General features: G+C 34.6%; 1 protein-coding gene across 2 annotated transcripts; it reads right to left on the reverse strand.

Moving 5' to 3' along the window:
- Nucleotides 1-89: 89 nt before the first annotated feature.
- On the reverse strand, nt 90-23,320 carry ankrd10b (ankyrin repeat domain 10b). 2 transcript variants are annotated; one of them, XM_058786111.1, is made up of 6 exons: nt 22,705-23,320; nt 20,334-20,486; nt 17,935-18,026; nt 3,514-3,764; nt 3,331-3,429; nt 90-1,377 (listed from the first exon to the last, which is right to left on the reverse strand). In XM_058786111.1, exons 1-6 carry the CDS (start codon nt 22,894-22,896, stop codon nt 1,070-1,072), a joined length of 1,095 nt encoding a protein of 364 aa, XP_058642094.1. In that variant the 5' UTR covers nt 22,897-23,320; the 3' UTR covers nt 90-1,069. The 2 variants fall into 2 exon arrangements, with proteins under 2 accessions (XP_058642094.1, XP_058642095.1); XM_058786112.1 differs by having other exon boundaries at nt 92-1,374; nt 22,705-23,319.
- Between the last annotated feature and the right edge of the window lie 947 nt (nt 23,321-24,267).

A 24,267-nucleotide genomic window follows, 5' to 3' on the forward strand; every position in this document is an offset into this window, starting at 1 on the left:
TCGGAGGAACAGGCTTGATGACGTTTCTGTGGGAGCAATGAGGTCAGTGTCCTCCTAGCGGTTAAGCGCGGGAAATGCAATAAACGACGTAAAAGCTCTTTTATAAGAGTTATGTGTTCAGTTTATTTACTTTCTCATATATTCGATAATAATCAGGAGGGAACGCATATATTGGCACTTGATAAATTATAAAGAGAGCAGGGTAGTTTAGAAGTGTTTGGACTACAAAATACTATCAAATAGTTAAGAAAAAAACAATTACATCTCTTTCTTTATTATATACTGCTTTCTACACACTACAAGAAGGCAAAATGTGACCCTGGACCACAAAACCAGTCATAAGTAACATAGGTATATTTGCAGCAATAGCCAACAACAAAATGTGTCAAAATGATCGATTTTTCTTTTAAGAAAATCATATTCCATGAAGATATTTTGTAAATTTCCTACAGTAAACATATCAAAATGTAATTTTTGATCAGTAGTATACATTGCTAAGAACTTTAAAATATGATTTTCTCAATATTTTGATTTTTTTTTGCACCCTCAGATTCCAGATATTTAAATAGCTGTATCTCGGCCAAACATGGTCCTAACAAATCATACATCAATAGAATGCTTATTTATTCAGATGTATAAATCTCAAATTCAAAAAATTGACCCTTATGACTGGTTTTGTGGTCCAGAGTCACAAACACAAATAAGACGGCGGCTGTGATTTAGTACACCATACAAATGATTCAGTCAATTCATCAACCATTTTATTCACACACAGCTCTAACTATTATGTAAGAAAGAGATGTCAATAAACAATTATATTTTATATGTAGGCACAATTAATACAATAAATGTCCGTACAAATAATGCATAAAAAAAAAGAAAAAAAAAAAGAACAGCCTCTGGATTCTCCAAACTGAATTAAATGACCCAAATTAGAAAAGATTGCACTTTTTTAAACAACACAAATACAAATACAAATACAGTGTCCATTTAAAAGGACATGGACCTAAAGCCATTCAGCACATTCTATATGGATATATAAAAAGCATATGAGTCTGGACGGGACGTCCTAACACCCATGGTAGAGGTGCATGGTGTTGAAGGTGATGTGGTCATACTGCTCCTCTACACTGACTGACTTGCGGTGCTCTATCTGACTGCTGGCGTCCTCCATGTTCTCAGCCGTATCTCCGAAGCCATTATGATGCCCAAAATGAAGGCTATTGCCAAAGCAACCAGGATGTGAGGAGACACCCACATTCCCAATATGATCACCACTCTCAACCTCGGTTGTATTTCCATTTACGTTCTCGTGCATCAGGTCACCTCCATTGAGGTGCTGCACAGGATGGCAATGTCCGTTTAATGGGAGTCCTGCTGTCAAAGAGAACACATGAAATATAATTCATTAAAGAAAGATTAAGATTGATTCTTCACTGAATGTTTTTTTTGTTTTGCACAACAATTTCCAACAGGTCTACATTGTTCATATAATTTTTGGGTATAAAATCACCCATCCAGTTCGGTTTACATAACACGATTATATCTGAACATTTGAACTTGAGATTAAAGTCCAGCTTCAAGCCATGATATTGCTCAACTCTACAAAAACATAGCACTGGCACACTGCCCTATATTAGCTTCAACGTTAAACATTTTGCCTTATGCATTAATATTATTTTAATTTAAATAACAGGGCTTAACTCTCAATGTCATTTATGTTATATGTGGAGGCATGAAAAGAGTTCAGAGGTTATTGAAGGTGCAAACCAATAGATGATACATGTGTGCCGCATTATCTACAAAAACATTATCAAATGAACACTTGCAAGTGGTTTCTGTTTTGCTAACATGTTCTTACAGACTATTCATATGTACAAAATCAAGAGTCAGTGTTGATTGTTAAATGAGAACATTTAATGAGTATAGAAATTACATTTATATCCATTTTAGGCATCCTGTTACTTACAATATTTCTATGTGTCACACAGCCGGTGTTTACATGAGCACTTACAGTAACATGTCCCTTGTAATTCTGAATCGGCATCATGCGTTATTCTATATGCAGTGCAAAACTTCTGCCATTTGTTCTGAGTGAAATTACAATTTTTATATGAATTTATAGAAAGTACAATGCATTTAAAGAACCACCTTTGTCTCAATTCATACCCCTCATACTTAATCAGTTTAGCAAATATTTTCTACACTACATATGAAATCCTATGCAAAATATTAGCTGGAAAGAAAAAGACTTTTACCCTCATACAATAAGCTCCTGACTGATAAACACTTGAGACTGCAAATACAATAAATCTAACAACAGACCCTCTCAACAGACTTTGCAATTACAGCAACAGAGAGAAAAACAACTACAACCTAATATAGTCAAAAAGGTCAAAGAAGTGACTGAATAGCACCTAGAACACGCGCATGAAAGCTGCACAGCGAAGGTCTGTAGATGTACTTTATACATTCATGATAAGATATGCTTTGGCAGAACAAGAGTATGTGCTATATGTTGAATAAAAAAAAATAAAATAAAAAAAAAAAAAAGGAAAATAAAATGCACAATAATTAATATTTTCAACATGGAAATATATATATAAAAAAAGCATTAACCTGGAATTTTTTTTGCTACTTAACAGGAGCTTAATATGGGCTACTCATATCAAAAGTATTAACCAACAGCCTAAACCAAAATCCAACTATGTTACAAAACTCAAGGTCAGGAATTTGGCGGGGCAAACACAATTCACAGGAAAAGCTGTGAAATCAGTATCGTAGTAAGACATGCTTTCCAAATATAGATTTCCGGGCATAAAAAGCAGCCTCATAACATCATGCAAGTACTTTAGAGAGAAGGGGTAAAAAAAATCATTTAATTGCTTTTAGAATGCATTAGAATCAAAATAAAAAATTAAAATGGCGTTCAGGGAAGTTATTGTGCAAAACAAAACTCAACATTTGCTTCTACCACTCAAAACACCTTCTCCATTTTAGTTTAAAACAAAGTGCATATCACCAAAACTTAAAAGGACGGGGTGGTGTGAGCATATGTTTTATACATATGATTTGTGGCAAATTAAATTATTTTCCCTCCCTGACACATATCACCAAAAGAGCTTAAATGAAGCCAAGGCAAATGCTCCTACAAATAGGCGTAGGAGTTAGTGCAACGGCATGGTATCTGCATGGAGGTCACGGTGAAGATCTCTGACTCTTTGTGGACTGGAGAGGACAAGCTCTCCATTCGAACCCCCCGGTCCTGCTCTGGACTGATGTAGCCATTGGAGCCCAAAGGCAAGGATCCATTTAGGAGTCTGTTCCCACCTGGGGTACTCAGCGCTTGGCCAAACTCCATGTGCATGTTCTCCATCTGGTCCTCTCCGCTGGATCCATTTACTCCATTCATCGGCTGATAACTGAGATCTGCAATGACACCTTCACACGTTAGCAAGTGGCGACCCTACTTCATCATAAATGTCAAAATTTAAACATTCAGTCAAGACGTACCATCTGTTCTGGCCTTTTTAATTAGATTAGACTCCATGCAATCAAGAGACCTTTTCCGGCTGGGAACCCCATTAAGGATGCCACGCTCTTGGATTAGCTTGCGGACCCCAAAGCACACAGAGCCATTGGCTGAGAACCCGTTAAGCTGATTGAGCTGCTTGTTCTGGGCATTGGAAAGCAGTTGGGCGCACTCTTGAAAGCCCTGGGCATGGGCTAGGTCAGCGGCGGTCAGTCCACTAGCGTTCCTCATGCTGCGCAATGATAAAATTAGTGCATTAACACTGCTGGTCTAAGGCAAATGTTTGTAAACCACACACACACACACACCCATCCACCACACACACTTCCCTTTCTGCATTTCAAACCCAAAGTTATTTTTGAAAAAAGCAAAAATAAATACTGGATAAATCATTGAACATCTATTTAAAAGACATTTATAATGTTGTGATGTCTTGACTGCAATAGAAAATGAAAAGAAATAAATAAAGCACACACACAAAGAACATGATATCAAGAATAAAAAAACTATTCGATTACATAAGTCAATGGTAAATATTTGCCAGTAGCAATATTGACTGGCAAATGAAAAGTGGTTTGGCACTGCCAAATGATTTTTCCAGGAATTCTCTTCAATTCAACAGATGAACTGGACAGATGATTCATTTAATAAAAACATTTCATATTTTTTAAAGTGAAATAATGCTATTAGTTGAAATCTGAAAGTGTCAAAAGTAAAACAAAAAGTAAATGAATGCCACACCAGAATAAACATGGTAAAAGCAGTGGCAATAAGAAGCCAATAACTGTAGATAGAAGAATGCAGATGTTCAAAAAGGACTTCTTCAATCTGTAATAAGAGTGGCCCGAACACAGCTGTGAGATGAAAAACATCACGCCGATCTTCTGATTTTTTTCCTTTTTCTGTATTTTTGTGAAGAGACTCATATCCTCAATAGGTTTTATGCTGGCTGAATCTTCATTTTCACGGTTGAAAGAGGACAGCTTAGAAGCGACAAGGCAAAACAAGACCTGATCAGGAAATTCTTCTTTAAACACTCAAAGATAAAAAAAAAAACAAAGTAGAGGAAGTTTAATAGAACAGCATCCTGGCTTCTTTAAGGGAAGGATTTGATCGAATGGTGAACGTTGATACCATAAAGCATTGATGGGTCACGTGAGATGCACACCTGTTTAAAATTTGACATGAAATAACAAAAGGATTGAGAGTGTGTATTTGCCATCAACAGTCATTTTCTATTGCAGTGAAGAAAACAGAATACATGAATGAACAAAATCTAGGGCAAAATAACAGTGTTTACACTTACCCCAGGAGCTCCTGCTAACACTTCTATCCTGAATGCAGTGAGAATACAGAAATGGGACTCTTGGCAGCGCGATACAGTAAATACACACAGACTAACCTCAGACAATCCAAAAGAATTTCTAACAGACACCAATAATGTGTTGAGTAGGTGTTTTTTTTTATTTTTTTACATTTGTGTTATGTTCGCTGTTATAACAAATGTATCTGTATGGGTTTTAAGGTACTGCCAGCTTTTGCACCACTCTTATTACATGTAACATCAAAAACTGAACCTGATTTGTTTGATGTAACATGATTCTACACCAACTGCAATTTAAATTGACTGGGGTTAATAAGAGCAATTTATACCAACTACACATAATTTCACAGTCCAACGAGCCATTAAGAAAATATTACGGAATCCAATGCAGAACAGAACAGCAAGTCAGCGTTTCTCTAAATCAGCCTGTCAACTAATCTTCAAGTTTACCAATAAACATTTGTTTTTGATGGATCTATTTTTAATGTTTATGCTGAAAAATAGGCTATAACGTGATTGGTTATCAAGAAATATGATCCAAGTTGCCTGTCTCCAAATTAGAGCTGCAGAGGTTGAAATCTTCCCATAAGCAGCACATATTTGTCTGAGGAGATACTAGATGCTTTATATAGTCTGAATGTGTGTCGGATGAATGAAATGCAGACATACAACATCTGCCATGTTGTCATGTGACTTACAGCATCAGTTACAATCACCTCCATTCTCAACACCTCTCGTGTGGACTCATGGGACAGTAAAGTGTCCATCAGATGTGCACATCAGAGTAGGTTATCCATGAACATTTTGCCTACTGTTTTATGAAAACAATGATAGTAGGGAAGAAGGTAAATTCAGACGCAGAGAATCTTTGCTTGAAGTCTCTACTAATGAGTTGAATTGTGTTTAATTAGGAAGAATCTGAAAATGTGTACTCTTGATGTGCCTCCAGAAGACATTTTACACATTGCTAAATGACATCTATAGCACTGTACTGGAATAAATGTCTAGGGAACAAGCAATTCACTGTGAGGACATGATACTTCGGTGCAAAACCTTGGAATTCTGATTGGAAAGAGGAAGAAAAATGCTGGCAGGCACTCAAAGCCTACATCTCAGTTTCATGAATCTGAATCTGTGTGAAATTTGTGCTATAGCTATAAGCCAATCATTATTCTGTAACAATCATTAAATATACTATGCAATTGAACATATTTCCTGTATGCGCTACCTCTGAGTGACATTCATCAAGTAAGGGGTTTGCTTGTGGCTTTAGGAAAAGGTTTGTTCATTCATGGATTCATTATTTAAAAACAATACATAAAATCACAATAATCATTCAGACATGTTTTTTTGTATCTCTAACTAGATCACAGTCCATACACACATTCATTCCAACACATAAAACATGTTTAAAATCAAACATCTAAAAATAATACAATTTCCAGCAAATAAAGTAAAAAAAACATTTTTCATTGAACAGACCCTCCCCACTTATTCCTACCCAAATCTGAAGAAAAATATGAATGCTTCTCGGACGTTCTGATGTCAAAACGACATTTGTAACAAACACTTCAAAAGGTATGTGTCCATCCTGGCAGGTCTCAATTGAAAATGATCCTCTTAGGTGCGAGAAATCTGAAATCATTATCAAAACAAACACAATGATCATATGGATAATTGATTAACAGTCTATCCACTGTTGTGTATAGGGCTAATTCTGTGAGTGACTAACATTTCTGGAAAAAAAAAAAAAAAATATATATATATATATATATATATATATATATATATATATATATATATATATATATATATATATAATTAAGATAAATTTGTTCCTTGTTTCATTTGCTGCTTATGATCTGTATGTTTATGAAATGTATAGGTTTTAAATTTGTACCGATAACACAAATAGGTATTTAAATTATAACTTATATTACAACTCTATTTCTAGCAACTATTCTTGGTAAACAATACTTTAATGAATGATAAATTAAGTTTGTATTAGGTATCTAATTAAATAGCAAGTTTTACTTTGATGGTTGAAAGTTTTTTTTTTTTTTTTTTTGCAATTGCAGCAGCAAACTCGACAATTGTGAATATTACAGAAAATATATTACTCAAAATATCAGTGACAGTGTGAGTTTATGTAATATTCTTGCACATGTGTAATGTCCCTGATATTAGATGTCTGAAACTACTATGCCAGTTGAATTTCGAACGCCAGATTTACTGAAAACTGTTTTGTTTATATATTGTCCAAAGAGTTAGATCAGATTTCTAGCACCTTTAATTAGAGATCATTTCAGTAAAGGTAAAAGATACATGAACAGGAAAACCTATGCTGTTATTAATTTACCCTGATTTATATTTAGTTGCTGCTACTTGAGTTAAACATTTGCTTCTTAATTCTCATTATTATTAATAATCTAAATAAAATTCAATTAGAAGTGTCAGTTCATAAGTTATGTATATTTATTTAGCTTTTTGATTTGAGACATATTTTAGTATTGTAGCTATATAGTAATTTAATTACAATCAAGACAGTATGGTCGCATACACCCTTGCAAAGTTTTCAGAATCCTTTGAGTGAATATAATTCTGTGCGTGTACCACTGATCTAATAATAATAATAATAATAATAATAATCATAATCATATAATTATCTATTATAGATCAGTGATGTGTACAAAATGTAGAATTATTTTAGTAAACTGCTGTCAAGAGAAACGCATTTTGTTTATGTTTTTTAAGATGTTGCATTAGCCTAAACTGCACGCTTTAAGTCCGTGTCATACAAACACGTTACAAAGACTCTGTGGTACTGAATTGTGGAGTTAGTCTAGTTTCGTAATTTAGCGCATTAGCATCAGTGGCTAATCGCTCAATCGCTAGTTACTGTCATTACCGTAACGGCCAGGTTTTCATAACAAACCCCGCCCAATTGCTTACTATCCCAATCGCGTTTCGATGGGGGTTCCCCGGTAAAAATCGCGTTCCAGGGGTTAAAATACTTTTCTTTCTTTTTTTTTTTTTTGCGGCGGGGTTTCCCGGTACAATTCGCATTCCAGGGGCTAAATAGTACCTGTCGCTTCCACCCGCGGCAGCAGTATTAAAGTAGCCCAATCCCGCCGTAAAACCGCGGACTAAGCAAACACACTGGCTACAGTTTGCTAGCTAGCTATGCCTTTTTCACGTAAATGGTTGTGGTTGTGGTTACGATAATTTACAAAACAGTTCGCTGTTGGAGGGAGCGGTATTTGACAGTTGAGACAATTGAGGCGGCAGTTTTCCCGCGAGTGGGCGTGGTTTCAGCGGACACGCCCCCAGCGTTTGAGAGCAGATTCCTGCAAAACATTTATTCAATATAGCGTGTAGGTTAGATGAGTAAATAAATTCACACAACCAGTCATTTGAAAACAGCGTGAGTGATTCAGCTGAACCTCGTCGTCTCTCTTTGACCTTCTCTTCACATCTGCTGCACGCTGCGATACAAGACTTTAGCTCGCGTTTCGGTACAGCTGACAGAATTGTCAATTGCCTAATCGGTCATTGTTGCATTGTCACAGAAATGTATTATTTGCACGCCTTAAGTCTTTCGGTACTGCGGCGCTCCAGAGGCGCTTTTCTGTGCGCTGCAGTCACATCCAAAGCACGCGCTGAGAACAAACAAACACAGCGTGTTGCGCTTAAGTGGCCAAATACACACAAAATAACGTCAAAATGGTCGTAAGCATTGTCGGGTTTGTCTTAAGTTGCGAACGCATATATGTATAAGTATTGGATCCGTGAAACAGGTCTTGTGACAGCAGCCTAATAAAGCTGTGCCGTCTGTCATTAATGTTAATCAAACAACAAAAGACAGAAGAAATCCCTCACTGCTCTTGACTAAATAATGTTTTGTGGAATAACTTTAATATGTTGATTTACAGTTTATTCAATTTCTGTATCCTATTTAAAACATTCATATTACAACTTCCTCGGCGCGTCGCGCAACAAGTGGCCTCACAAAATGGCGATTTTTCCCATCAGCCACCGCGGCGCTAGAGCAGTGACGTCACGCCCCCATCCCCTATACAGTTGATTTTTTCTAGATTTTGATAACTTAATATTATTTACATGGCGTTTTTCATCATTCACATTTGGCCGGGTGGTTAACACATTTTCTGTTGTGATAAACTCAGAACACATTTAATATGGCTTTACACTTTAATTCCTAACTTCTCTACTCAGAAATTTTCCCATAGGCCTATTTATCATCTTTGAGAGTGATTATCTTTCAGCCTTGTGTTTATCATATGTTACAGAATTAGCATCGGTGCAATTCAACCATTTAACTGACAATGCAAAATTATTTACGAAGACTGTACCAAGTCCAAAGACTTTATTTTTGTTTAGATAGCCTACATGCTTACATCCTATTGCTAAATAGAAACACACGTTAGTCGTTCCCAATGTTTTAACTAAATTAATAAATATTTATGCTTTGGGGTAAGTTGACATATTAATTAGAAATTATTAAGTTGTTATTTTTGTAATTCTTCATAAATTGCTTCAGTTTGTGCCTGTGCAGACAAACATTATATATATATATAGCCTAATGATTCTTCTCATTAATTTTAAATGGCATTTTGATAAACGTCTGAATTGGAATCACAAATATATTCACACAATTAAAAATGCATAATATGACATTCCAAATCCAGCTACTTTTATGGAATTCATTTTTATTTAAAACTATGGATGGAATTGCACTTTAAAGGGTTAGTTCACTCAAAAATACTTCACCCTCATGTTACAAACCTTTTGTTTATTTTTGAAACACAAATGACCACATCTTAATGAAACCTGAGATTTTTCTGTCCCTCCATTAAAAGTCCATTAGACCAAACGCTGATGCTCAAGCTCAACAAACATGCATAGTTCATCAAATGGCATGGGAAACAGAAGCTCAAATGTGCTTGCTTGACGCACAAGCTTTATTCTCATGCATCAAGCACATACGGTTGAGCTCCCGTTTACCACATTGGATGTTCTCTATGTATGTGCATTGATCTGATGTCTATAATTGAGTAAAAGGATAAATGAAGTCTGTTAATCAAATAAAGCAAATGTGTCTCTTCACAAAACATTTTAAAGCATTGAATGTTTTGGTGGAATTGACTTTCGATGGTGGGACAGAAATATCTCAGATTTCAGATAAAATAGCTGCATTTGTGTTTCAAAGATGAACAAAAGTCAAATAGGTTTGGAAGGACATGGTGGGTTATTGATGACAAATTACATATTTGGGTGAACCGTCCCTTTAAGTTTCCCAGTTTTGAAATCTGGACAATATTCTTGCATTGAAAGTCAGATACGTCTATATTGGACCTGCCAGGTTTGCCACTGTTTCCTAGCTAATTTCAGTGTTCAATACTGTGTGAACAAATATCACTGTGACATGACAATTTCACTTTTGGCGAATGAGTGAAATTTTTATTTAAATATTGAAACGGAAGCATTCATTTTGTTTCTTCATTCCTGATATGCTTTGCTACACTCTATTTTTGCTTCATAATTTCATTTCCATTGGTTGAGCCCTAACGTATAACTTCCTGAGCATCAAACCATGCTTACTCTGGACGAGACTAAGAAGGGACTGATTAGACCTGTCCTACAGATACGTCCTACGGTTAGTCTACAAAAAAAAACAAAAAAAACAAACAAACATTAAAATGAAAAAGTAAATTAATATACATCAACTGCATTGATTTAAGGGCACAATTAAGCAAAGCATGCAGGTCAAAAACAAAAACTAGATCTAAAAATGAAAAACAAACAAAAAACTTTGTCTTTTGAAAGTTCTAGGTACAAAATGTCCTATCAGTAAAACCAATCACCGCATGAAATACCTCAACAGTTTGCCAGAGTGTTGATACTGAAGGGAGCGATAGTGAGAACACTCCTAATGCCACAACAGTGCAGTTTCGTTGAGGGAACTTGGAGTGAGTCAGCAGTGTCTATTTGGAATGCTCTCCCCCTTTTCTAGGATTACTTGAAAAAGTCAAGTCATTTCGAATTCAATAGCTGCAAAAACATTGAGATGTGTAGACGTTCTCTAGAATTTTGCCGTAACAGTTAACAAAATGCAATCTCCATTTCTTTTGTCATCATGCCACTTTCATAAGGACAAAGGTGACAGATGATTCATAAAAGAACATGTTTTATCATAGGGTAATCATATATCAGAGGGTAAATTCTACAGGCGACATTGTAAATACAAACAGTTTGTCTCTATGAACAAAGTCTCAGAATAAAAGATGCAGACAGGTTAAAACAAAATACTAGTAATGCTATTCATATGATTAAGATCTAGTAATGCAAACCCTTCTGATATTTAAGCCTATGCTTAACCCTGTTCTCCTTTACTATTATGCTACCTGAACCACACTTTCTCTTGACAGACTTTTGGATCGAGGGCTTTGGGAGAATGATGGAAAAAAAAAAAAAAAAAACAACAACATGTAATCAAAATGATAAGAGTCGGTGCAAAAGGATCTAGGTTTTAAAATGGTTAATAGTAAACTGTAAACAGAGTATTTTCCCCGCAATAAATGATAAAAAGCAACTGTATTTGCTTCAGCAGTCAGACTTAAGTCTAGGCAATGGCTGCGAAATCACATCTTAAGGCTCAGCATACTTTTGGTGCTTAAATGAGTTACATTTACATGGAGTTAAATAAGTTGAGTTACTCAAGTTAAATTCACACTACATTAAGGACATTTAAATAATTTATAAAGCACATTGGGTCGAAATCTGATCATTTTAACTGGATGTTTTATCTGAAATATCTCCACTAGGTAATGAAGAAAGACAAAATGTACACTTGAAGCTGTGTACATCACTGGTAAAGAGCATTAGAAGCTGAACAAGTTGATTTGATTGAGGTTTATGTTAAACCAACATAAGATCCTGAGGTATTAAAGGACAAGGGAAGGCAAAACTTTTGGCATCACAGAAAGAGGGGGAACAGAAGAAAGAAAACGTGACGAAGCACATTTCTTCGAAGGACTTGGCTATTTGTACTCGGCAGACAATGAAGAGTGGACATATCTGGTGAAGATGAAATTACTGAAGACATTTCAGTGAAGAACGAATCAAGATTTCAAAGTTAGACTGTATGTAGTGTGTCCATCCATCAAGTTAAAACATGGGGAAGTCTTTCCATTAAGCCACAAGAATGAGTCTGTCTGGAGATGTCCAATAGGAAAAAGAAAAACATGGATACAACTGATGACTGTGAATCTGATTCCTAGGCATTCTGGATTCAAAAGGGGTCCATTCTCACTTTCTTCATTTCTTCAGGACATTTACAGAAGGCATTTAAAACATTAATCCTTTTTTAATCTAGTTCTAGTCTGCTGGGAATACATTATTTTGGTTTCAGTCCAATAGATCTTGAAGGAATATCATTTCTGGACATCACAATGAAATGGTGCTCTTTTGTCGACTTTTAAAGGTAGGAATATGGTGCTACTGTCAAGCATCCGGAGAATATTTTCATTGGTGGCTGACGTGTTGGATTCAGATCTCAAGAAATCAATTGAAGTAAACACTAGAATTATGTAGGGAGGAAACAGATAAAACATCCAGTTTTGTATTTTTTCCCCATGCAGATCTTGAAGGAAAAAATAAATCAATAATAATTTCATATTACTTCTCTACTAAAGATACTTCTAAATTTGCATGTATAGTATTGGTAATATTGTGAACAGGACTATTGCGATGTTTGTGTGCTATGTGAAAGAAAATAGCTATTAGTTATTTTTATTTATTGGTATTTTTAATTTAGTCATTTTTAAAAATATATATTTTGTTTTTAAAAATAATTTTTAACAGAGGGAGAATCTTTTTTTTTTCTTTCTAGGAGTCAAGGCAAACGTTTAAATCAATTTTTAAAATATAAAATAAAAACCCAAAACCCTCTATCCTCTCAATCTCCTAACTAGGCCTATATTATAAAATCCTTATTTTAAACCTTCTCTTCTGCTTTGCATGGATAAATCTGACACACTGTAGCTGTCATCGGCTTTTATACTGACCTTGGCTTCAGTGCCACTACCACTGTAAGACTTTAAAACATTGTTCATACTGCCATAAAAACAAACATCAACAATCCTATTTGTGTGGTTGCTAAATGCACATTTCATCATTATCTCAAAAGCATTTCCAATAAGGCAATAAACACAACATGCACTAATAGAGAATGAACATTTAAAAACAACCCCTAGTTCCCCAAGACCAAAATGTTTCTCCTTTGTAATTTTGAATGCCACATGTTACTCATGGATAAAGAAATACAATGTTTGTCATTCATAAGATTACTTATATCACAGATTTGTTTCTGAAAATACAAGGTTATCAATTAAAATGTGAAAAACCTTCATATATAGGCCTATTTTAGATAGTAGGTAGGTATACACTGTAAAAAAAAATAATAAAAAAAAAAAAAAACTTAAAACTTAAAATTTTAGGCAACCAGCTTCAGCAGATTTTTGAGTTTGCTCAACTTGTTTTTGTGGGAGATTCTCAATTTTTTGTTGTATAAACTATAAACTATAAACAAGTTGAGAAAACTCAAAAATCTGCTGAAGCTGGTTACCTTAATTTTTTTCTCTCTAGTGCCTATTTGTCTTAGACAACAGTCTGAAACTCTTGTTTGAGGGTTTCTCTCTTCTTCCTTAACACAAGGCCAAAACCTTTCAAATCAAATACCAGTTAAATGATAAAAAATACATAAATAATATTAAAAAAAAAATCTCTCTGACGTATCATATACACAAGTAAAAATGTTAATCGCCATGTCAACTGGAATAAAAATATTATACTAAGAATAATATCAACTGACAAACTTTGTGCTGCCCTTGAACTGAGGAATTTCTTAAATACAGAAGTGGGTTTACATTGTTTTGTTTTTTTTCTCTATTTTTTTCAGTATTTTTTACTGACTGGGAGTGAAATTAAATTTTGTTAAGTGCACAATTCAGCCAAACAGTTGCTGCGTATTTTTGTGCACTGTTAAATAACTACCACATGACAATTACAGAATGCAGACTTCTAGTCTTTTGTATACTGTAAATTTTGCACATAACTGTAGCAATTATCTTAATAGTTTTATTGCAAAATTTTACAATAAGATTCAATTTGTTAACATTAGTAAATGAATTCGGTATCCTGAACTGACAATGAACAATGAAAGAACAGCATTTATTAATCAATGTGAATGATAATTAATATACAAACACAATTTTGAACATTTTAAGTTGCATACATTGATGTTTATGTATTCAGGACTAAGGTTGCAAAAAGGTGGACAATTTCCAGTAAATTTCAGAAATATTACAGAAATTTTGGAAACTTTTCAGGATTTTTTAAAATCTTCTGGGAATTTTTGGAAAGTTTCCGGAAATTTACCGGAAACGTTCCACCCCTTTGCAACCCTATTCAGGAAACACATGAACAAACAATACTAAATGTATAAATTATCATTAACATAGATTAATAAATTATTAATCTAAATCTTTTTTTTTTTCTTTTTTTGGTTCAAGATACAAAATGCAACTAATGTTAACAACTTAAAATTTATTGAAATGTGTCACCGGTTTTAATTAAAGGCATTAACATAACATTACAAATGATATTCATGTTTGGTGTGCCGACCACAACCATATGGCATTCAAAAGAGGAGAACATCATCTGCGGGGTGAATTTGCAGTTGCAGTGTGTTCATCAGGCTTGTGTTCTTCAGACCAAAAGCCTGCAAGAAACACTAGCAAGCCCATCACTGAACCTGCTGTTCCACAAAACACATCGGACCTCGGCTTTCCAAAGCAGGACTTTGTTTGACCTCAGTCAACTGATGGGTGAGCATAGAAGATGCATTTAAAAAGCATAATAAAAAACAAAAAACACATGAATTACTAATTGCATATTTCATGATCTAGTAATCTAAGTTTAGAATTACATTTTAAATTGTACAAATTGATCCAAAATATATTCAATAGTGTTTTAGTCACTAATGGAAGTGGTTGGTGTCTCTGTGGAACATCAGATCATTTCCAGTTATCCAGTATGTCCTCCATCATCATTAAAATACGCCTCAATAAATTCCCAAGTGGCATTTCTCATTGTCAAGAGATAAGAAATGGTGAAAGTCATTTCTCCAGAATGAGCAACAAGAACAATCCTGCACCACTGTATGCGTGTGCTGACAACTCACAACACACAGGAGCTTACACTTGTACAGTTATGCCTTGTTGCAACACCCTGGAGAACTGTTGGCAAAATAATCAGCATTAATAATGCATGAGTTTCCACCAGAATCACTCTGCAAAGTCAGTGGCATGTTTTAATAACAAAATCTGTGTTAGCAGGTCAACCGATAGCAATACCGGCCTAAATCTAAATGATCTAAAAATGATTGGAGAACAGTTTGTCAAGTGGATCTACACATGTATATGGCATATGGCACTCAGGGGTTTTCAATATTGCTCCTTTTAAGGGCCAGTTTTCTACAGAGTTTAGCTCCAGACCTAACCAAACACAAATGAAGCAGCTCAAGGTTTTCAAGATTATCAAAAAACTTTCAGTCAGGTGTGTTCTGGCAGGCATGAATTAAACTCTGCTGGAAAGTGGCCCTTTAGGAGCAGGACTAGACACCCCAGCATTTGATGAACACTATGTGGCTACTATTTGCAAAACTTAAAAATCAAACAGAGCTGTTCATGCATGTTCTTGCATTATTTTTTGTTCAATATTTTGCTAGAATACGGCTTTAGAATGCTAGAAAAAACTTAGAATTTTTTATTAAATGCAATAAAAATGTTATTACTAGCCATAAAATGACACTGCAGAGACATTTTGAATGGAGCTCAATCTCCCCCAGAAAACCATGGGGTCTCTCACAATTCATTTCATCTTATCTCCCAACAAGGAAAAAAGCTTAGCAACCAAGGACAATTTAAAATAGCAATAGTTGTTGTTTGCTTTTGAGCAATGAGGAAATGTGCAACAGCTCACAACCTTGAAACGGCAACACATTTAAAATCAAAAAGTGAAGAAAACAAAAAGGATATTACCTCCGCACTTCACAGGGGATTATAGAAGACATGATAAAGATTATCAAATTACTGAATTCAGAAGACATTTCACATTTAGGCAAAATTAAGCCAGTAAGACCAAATCTGGTCACAGATTTCAGAAGAGCTCCATCAAAATACATTTCAAAATGGATTGAGTGTATTAGGTAACTTTTCAAAATTCACATTTTTAACTTGGATGACAAAAAGAACACAAGTTTAACATTGAATCTAGGGTTTAATTAGTTAACATCGGTTAATGCATTAGGTATCATGATCTAACAATGAACAACAGCATTTACTAATTGGCTAAGTGTACTAAGTGTAAATAGCAACAGATGCTATTTACAGTATTGTAGTACATTATAAAACAGTAAGCAATAATGTATTGAGTGTAAATTATAATTTTAATTCAAATTATTAAATGGATGCCACATTACTGGGACAATAAATCCCTCCCTACACCTACCCGATAAATTATTTTCAACTTTTTTATTATTTCCTTCATTTTTATTGAAAATAAATGCCTTTCTGATGTGATACGAGACATGAAAAGGGAGAAAAAAAGTTTGGCAAAAGGCAGGTTCGAACTGGGGTTGATCACATAAAAAGCCCGCGCTTTACCATCTGCGCACTGGAACTGATGTTTGATGAGCATCTTTTGTAGTGTTGACTAGCCCAATCACACATCGGTGGGCAAAGTTAGCGTAAACAGCCTCTACCAACAAAGCGGGCTATTTGCACTCTGTAATAAATTTTGGTTAATGTTTACATATACCTAAATATGTACTAAATGAACATTTCAAAATGTATAATTATTCATAATGTACTATCAACAAACAAATTAACATTGAACAATAGCATATTTATGAATATTAACTTAATTAAAATGCAAAAATGCTGTTTATTGTTAGCTCATGATACATAATTAATGTTTATAATATTTTGTTACCCTGTCAAGATGAACCAATTTACTTAAATTAAAAATATCTTAAAATAAATAAATAAATATATATATATATATATATATATATATATATATATATATATATTGCAATAATAGCAATATAATAACAACATGCCTATTTTGATTCAGAAGTGTACAACTTTTGTACTTAAACATCCATTTATTCAACATTTCTCTGTAGGTATAAATTGTAGCAACCTTGTTTCATGGCTTAAATCTTTAATGCAGCAATGGCTATTTTTATGACAAAAATAAATTAAACTGCATTAATCAATTCAATCAAAATCCTTTCAATATAATGTTTACAATAATTTACCAATTTTGTCTCAAGTCAACATTCTAAAAATATATCATATAAACTAAAATAACAACAATAATAATAATAACAACAATAAAAGCAATATAGAGTCTTTCAACTTACTATGATAAAAATTTTCAAATTATTTCAGGAGAAACCTTTTTTTTTTTTTTTTTTTTAAACGTCCATTAATATTTTTTCTGAATAAACATGTCATCTAGTATCATTTAAAATGGACAATCTATTAAAATCTATTTATCTTCAAAATCTTCCTACATAAATCACAAACTTGTTTTTAATTTATCAGTTAAAATCATAATAAAGAGAAACTATTATAGTTGAAATTCTTTTATTTGTAACTCATGCATGCAGGTTTTAAAAGCAAGTAAAAATGTGAGCTTGAAAGCTGGTCAGATTTCTACCACTCAGGACAATAGGGTTCATTTGTTTTTATAGAGAAGGGCAGGGAAATCTCAGACGGTTCAAAACGGTCTCACTATAATTCACTAGTGTCTTTTGTTTACCATATTATCTTGCAGTGGAAGAAATGAAATATAAAGCCTAATAATCAAGAGAATCAATGTTTCGGTTTTGATGGAGCCCTTCTTAAATGAAGCACCAGTGGGGCATTTGAATGGATGCAAGGGAAGAGAGAGATACAGTTAGAGAGAGCAGCAGTTTGAGAAGACTTACTCTGCCTTGGCTCCCTGGACCAGGAGCGTGTTAATGCAGTCGATGCTGCCAGCACGGGCCGCTTTGTGGAGGGGGGTTTCTCCAACATAGTCCTACAAAACAGATAGAGAATCTAAAGCACCAGCTGGGAGCAGGACTGTCAGGATTGTGACATTTTGTCTGAAATATTTTTGTCACACAAATTACCTGTCCGTTACAGTATAATATTAATACACATATAGCTTATAAAGTCATTATTTACATTACTACAATTCCATAAAGACTTTTAAAATCGACTTTTAATGTATTTTTTTTTTTTAAAGATATCTGTAATGCTCGCAAAGGCTGCATTTATTTAAACAAATATACAGTAAAATAGTAATATTGTGAAAAATTAATACAATTTCAAAAAACTGTTTACTATTTGAATACATTTTAAAATATAATTTAATTGTGATGCAAAGCTGAATGTTTAGCATCATTACTCTAGTCTTCAGTGTCACACGATGAAGGGTAAATTCTGCAAAGTGTTATTTTAGCATTAATTATTATTATAATTTTATTAATATTATAACAACTGAGCTAATTCACTTTAGTTTAAATTTCATAAATGTTTTCACAAATGTTTTAGTCATTTTAGAACTTCTCTAAAACTTATTCTTCACAACATATTTAAACGGTCTTCATCGGTTTTCCATCTAATATTTTATTTCAGCTTTGTCAATTACCAAAAATTATTTTGAACAGTTTTAGTTAACAATAACAACACTGTGTCTGCAGACTGCTGAACATGGCAGCAATCACCATATTGCTGGAAGTGAAAGTGCAATCTCTCCGTCAGAACCCAGCATCATCATTTATTTAGAAGCTGGTGGAGTAGCCGGCTGAACCTTTCACCCAGACAGAAAGCTACAGTAAACTCTTAAAGGAGCGGCTGAGCATCAGGCAGGTCTCTCAGCAGAATCACTGATTCACGGGAGAAGAATGTGGGTCAGACTGACGCCCGGCAGCTTTTCACTCCAGCTACATTCATCCGAGTAGTACAAGACAAGACTGGGTAAGAGATCAGTAGATGGGATGGGCGATGATGCCCTTAAATCATTAATGTTGATCTGCCTGAGCCAACGGGGATGAGAAACTAGTCTATATTTGGAGAACGCATCACTGGTTATGTAACAATGGCCTAGTAATCTCATTTCTCTGCTGTAACTCACACGCTGCTGATGGAGATTTCTATATTCTGCACACATGAAAACACAGTGAAACAGCCAGTCATGAAGGAACCAAGGCTGATTAAGTCTGGCTTATCATCAAAAATGAGCAAATGCTTAAGCAAAATTTCTGAAATATTTTTATGTGTGAAAACTGTGGGGGTTGGTGGTATGACCAAATTCTTGACTAAAGAACCTAATGCAATCAAATTAAATTTGATTAAAAAAATAAAAAAATAAAATAAAGGCAACTGTGGTTGCCAGAAATTCACCTTAAACAATAGTGCGACCTAGAGATACCTTTATATTTAACCCATAATGCTTCATTCAGTGACATAATGTTGATATACCAATTTATTACTAAACAACCAAAATCTGCCTTTTTTAACCATAAAATGAATCAGAAATCATTGTAAATGGCTTGTCCATAAAACACGGCCAATATACACACAGACATCACACAACACTAAAATAATGCAGAAAATATAACACTAAAAACCATCACAAAAATTAGAAGAAAATTATGTATATACAGTATAATTATGTGCTAGGAATGTCATTTTTCTGTTAACCATATATGGCACGGTGACAATGTTAATCAGGCTCTTACTTATTAACGCACTTTTGTTTATGTTATTTTATTTTTTGTAAAGAAATATTTATTTGTACATTAAATATTTGATATTAAATTGGACAGTATTTTACAAAAAAATACATATAAAGCAATGTTAGACTATTTAAAGTTTTTAACTGTATATGGCATTGTAACTTAATCAGTTTTGTTTTTTCTGTAAAAATAAGTGTAATTTTACTTTACATTAAATGTATTATTATTGATTATTCAATGCAAAAATTCTTAACAGCTTAATATGTTATGTAACACTCAAGGGAGAAAAAAATAAAAAAAATAAAACAACTATAACTTACATAAAATGGATAGTACAAAGTCCATTTTCTGATCAGAAGAATCACATTCAAAGCTGCTGTAAAACAGTTATGTGGCCAGCTGTGACGTTGCTAAGCAATGTAAACAGCTGCTTTGTGTTATTTCAAGTTCATCCTCATCTTCACTTGTTTGGAAAACTTCTCACTCTGTTTTCTCACATAACTTCATGTTTGTTCGCTTTCACAAGTAAATAAAGAAGTTCTGCATACTCGCCTTCAAAAAAGGTGTCTCATACATAACCTCATAACGCAGCGATGTCTTACCTGTCTGTTTATATCAGCTCCTGTCTGCAGCAGCCAGAGCAAGCACTGAGGATGACCCCCGAAGGCAGCAATATGAGCAGGTGTCTGGGCAAACCGAGAGGTCACAGAGTTCACACTACATCCCACCTGCACCAGACGTATTACACACTCCAGCTGTGAGACAGGAGAGGACACAGGGAAAAGTGCCTTTAAGTAGAGTTCAACTGATAGGGACTTTTCAATGGCTGATGCCAATATTGATATACAGATATAGCCCTAATTCCGATATATAAAATACAACACATGAATGCTTATCCAGAATACAATTTAATAATAACAAATGAGATGTAGACAAATTACTGAAATGAAACCATTTCTGTTTTTTATATATATATATTTAAAAGTTAATATGGATTGGACCAATACATGTGGTTCTCAGTAGCAGCAGTAAAAATCGTTGGGTAATATATATAGCATTCTATTTGCTCCAATAGCGAAAGAAAAAATAAAAAAGAAATACACCATAGCATTTCTATGACTTGACAAAAAAAGTATAAAAAATAGAGACATTTATATAAAATAATAATAATTGCCATTGTGCAAGTTTAGCAGTGTTAATTTTTCTTCTAGCAGAATGTTAGAAATGTGCATACGTTTTTAAACATAAAAATCTTTGCTAGATTTACATCAATAACTGGAAATGTTGTCATCATAGTCCGCAAAAGGGTCCATTATTTATTCCTGGCTGAAAGGGTTATGCAACACTTCTGTTATTTATCCAACTGGGCTAAATATTGGTCTAATGTACTTGGGTAATAAAACAATTGTATTTGATACATAATGGAAGCATTTAGTGCATCAAAGATGGTTATTGTTATGTTTCAACATTCCTTGACGATCTTTCCTGCAAAATCTCAAATTTCACTCTAACTCTTCCTGTTATTCATCTGCTCAAGAGTGCCTTAAACCATTCTTCTCTAGACTCTCCCATGCTTTGGAAGACAGATAAAGCCAACAACGCACATAAAGTGGGAGTGGCACAAAACAGAGAGCTTTATGACTTCCTCATAACTTTTTTATAAGTCATATCAGATCCGCGTTATAATTCAACTGGAAAAAGTTTGATTTTAAAACCTTGTAGATCATACACGGACACCCGGGGATTTGCCTTTAGGTCTGAAAGGCTAAAACGCAAGTCCATGCACGCGTCCCGTGGAGCTTTGAAAGTCAAGGCAATGTAGAAAATGCTTTCCCTTTTCAGTAATTCATTTCTAAAAATAAACCGAGGGGTTGGTGTTTATATCAGCCCGCGGACTCTCATACATCATCTGGTTGAGTAACCTCAAGACATCTGGGAATACAGCATATCAGCTACATAACAGATAATGTAGCTCTTTAGAAAGTGAGGGAAACCTGAAGTTCAACATCATTACCTGAGGAAACACTACACCCACAGGTGTCAATGCAAACTTACACTTGTAAAAACACTCTGATAAATACTGTCAAAATATGACCGCACGTGCAGCTCGATTTCCGGGAAAAGGACTCTGAGGAGGTTCTTTAGCGAATCAAAAACACTTACGAATGAGTGCAAGCAGTTGAAAAGTATGTCACTAACGAAACAAGATCCGTTACTGTGTTGTTGCAACTAATTATACTTCTAAAACCGGTTATTCAGATGTTGTCATCAGAATAACCGGTTAGATAAAACAACGTTAAATTAATAAATGATATGTCATATATTTGTTCGCTTTGCATTGCATGTGACATATTATTAAATAGAAAGCAACAACAATTATTAACTATAGTTATTAAATATAAATCACTAAAAGAAATTGTTGCATTTAGCCTAGGCTACTTAATTTATGACGTACTAATAATTCTGTTGAAAATTATTTCATCATTTCACATCAATACAACTGCATTTCTTTCCAAAAAATATTTCCTCTCCAAAGTAGGCCTACTAAAATAATCTATAATGAAAACGGACTCGTAAAATTCCTTTGTCTTATTTTTCTTTTACAATCAACACGGGTTAATAATCACAAGACTAGCTTGTTGAAAACAAGAAATAAAACTGAAACAAAAAGACAGATCAAGCCAAACTGTCTGCAGTTCATCACTGAATGCATGCGCAACGTTCAACTAACGTTAGATCGTCAGCGCAAGTCGGATCACACACGATGACATTTGCACGATCCCATTATCATCCTCTGATGCGGTTTGAGTATCATTCACGAATAACTTTACAATGCATGACTAAATGAAAGATGCAATACATTGCATTTTATTAAGAAGAGTAACACATAATGGTTTAATCAAGTACGCATTTTGTGAACACTGTATCCAGGTGACAATTATACGCTGCTCATAAATTAATGTGATTATGTACCTTGCCGAAGTGTGCAGCCCAGTGTAGTGGAGTCCACCCGTAGAAAGAGTCCTCCACGGCCAGCTGATCTGCGCTGCACTGGAGGAGCGAGCACAGCGCGCCCACATCTCCATCTCTGCAGGCGCGGTGAAGAGGGAAGCGGATATTTAGCACCTCCTCGCTGGAAAACCCAGACTCCAGGCCCACCGACATTAGTGCAAAACACAAACCCTCGGTCTTATAAATACGTGGAAACAAGAATCCTCACAAAAATGGTGGACTTCACGATGTCTGCTCTTATGAAGTACACCGCCCAAACAAAGCAAAGGGGAGGCGAGACGAGACGCACATCACACTTGCGCGCGTCGAAGGAACCAAACTTCACATAAGAACCTACAAAACCCAAACCGGATCAGTCGGGACTGGAGCTACGCATGCCCACTTACCCCAAATCCCGAAACGGATCACTGGAGACCGAGGCTGCGCATGCCTACTACAAAATAAACGCGGCACAAAACCAGAAAAGGATCATTTCAGTCAGACCTGAATCTAGCCTGCGCATGCCCACTAGAATAAAAAGGCCCTTGTAACCAGAAACGGATCCCTCGTGAGTCGTGAAACTCGACCGACGCTGCGCATGTTCACCACAGAATAAACGCAGCACAAAACCAGGAACGGAGTCCTCGAGGATCCGAAGGATGGAGCCGCGCATGCGCACACGCTATATCTGAGCGTGGCGAACAGTAACAAAATAAGAACGTCAGATGAGAAAGTATACATATTTTAAATATTCTTATATTTGATTCTATGCAACATGGTTATGATGTTATCCTATTTTGGAGGGAAAAAAGGGCGACTACTCTTATTAGCTCTGGGATGTTTAACTATTATTAGTGTTGGGCAGTAGCTAGTTACAGTAATAATTTTACTTTCCCTGGTAACTAGTTGTGTAACTAATTACTAATAAAATTTAAGTAATAACATTACAGTTACAATCCAAAAAAAAAAAAAAGGGCTAGTTACTACTTACTTTTTGTCACAATTGCTAATGATTTAAAATTCCAAAATTCAATCATTAAAATCAAATTCATATAGCGGCTGGAAATACAGCTATTATTTTAATTTTGTGGATGAAAGGATGAAATTTCCATGTCACATGCAAATTGTTTTTAGTAATGAGCCCAACACTGGCTATTATTACAATACCACAAAGGATCTCCTATATGAAAACATACAAGGGACATTTTAGTAATAATTAATAAACTTTTCAGGGATTGTCATACTAAACTGCTGTTGCAGATTGACTAATTTTGCATTATGTAAAGGTATTTGCATGCATTTTTTAACAGTGTATTGCAAAGGAGGTATGAAGTTAAAATATATATATATATATATATATATATATGCGCTTTTAAACGTAGTACGAATATGAGTACTAACATCAAACCTTTTAAAATGGAACACCTTTTGTAAGTTTCTTCCCCATTTGATTTAAAAAATAAACCTCTTGCCAAACCACTTACCAACCAAATCACGTCCAGACACATTCATGTATTTACAGAGTAAACAAAACAGAAACAGTTA

The sequence above is a fragment of the Onychostoma macrolepis genome, chromosome 09, assembly GCF_012432095.1.
Source record: "Onychostoma macrolepis isolate SWU-2019 chromosome 09, ASM1243209v1, whole genome shotgun sequence".
Classification (NCBI taxonomy): Eukaryota; Metazoa; Chordata; class Actinopteri; order Cypriniformes; family Cyprinidae; genus Onychostoma; species Onychostoma macrolepis.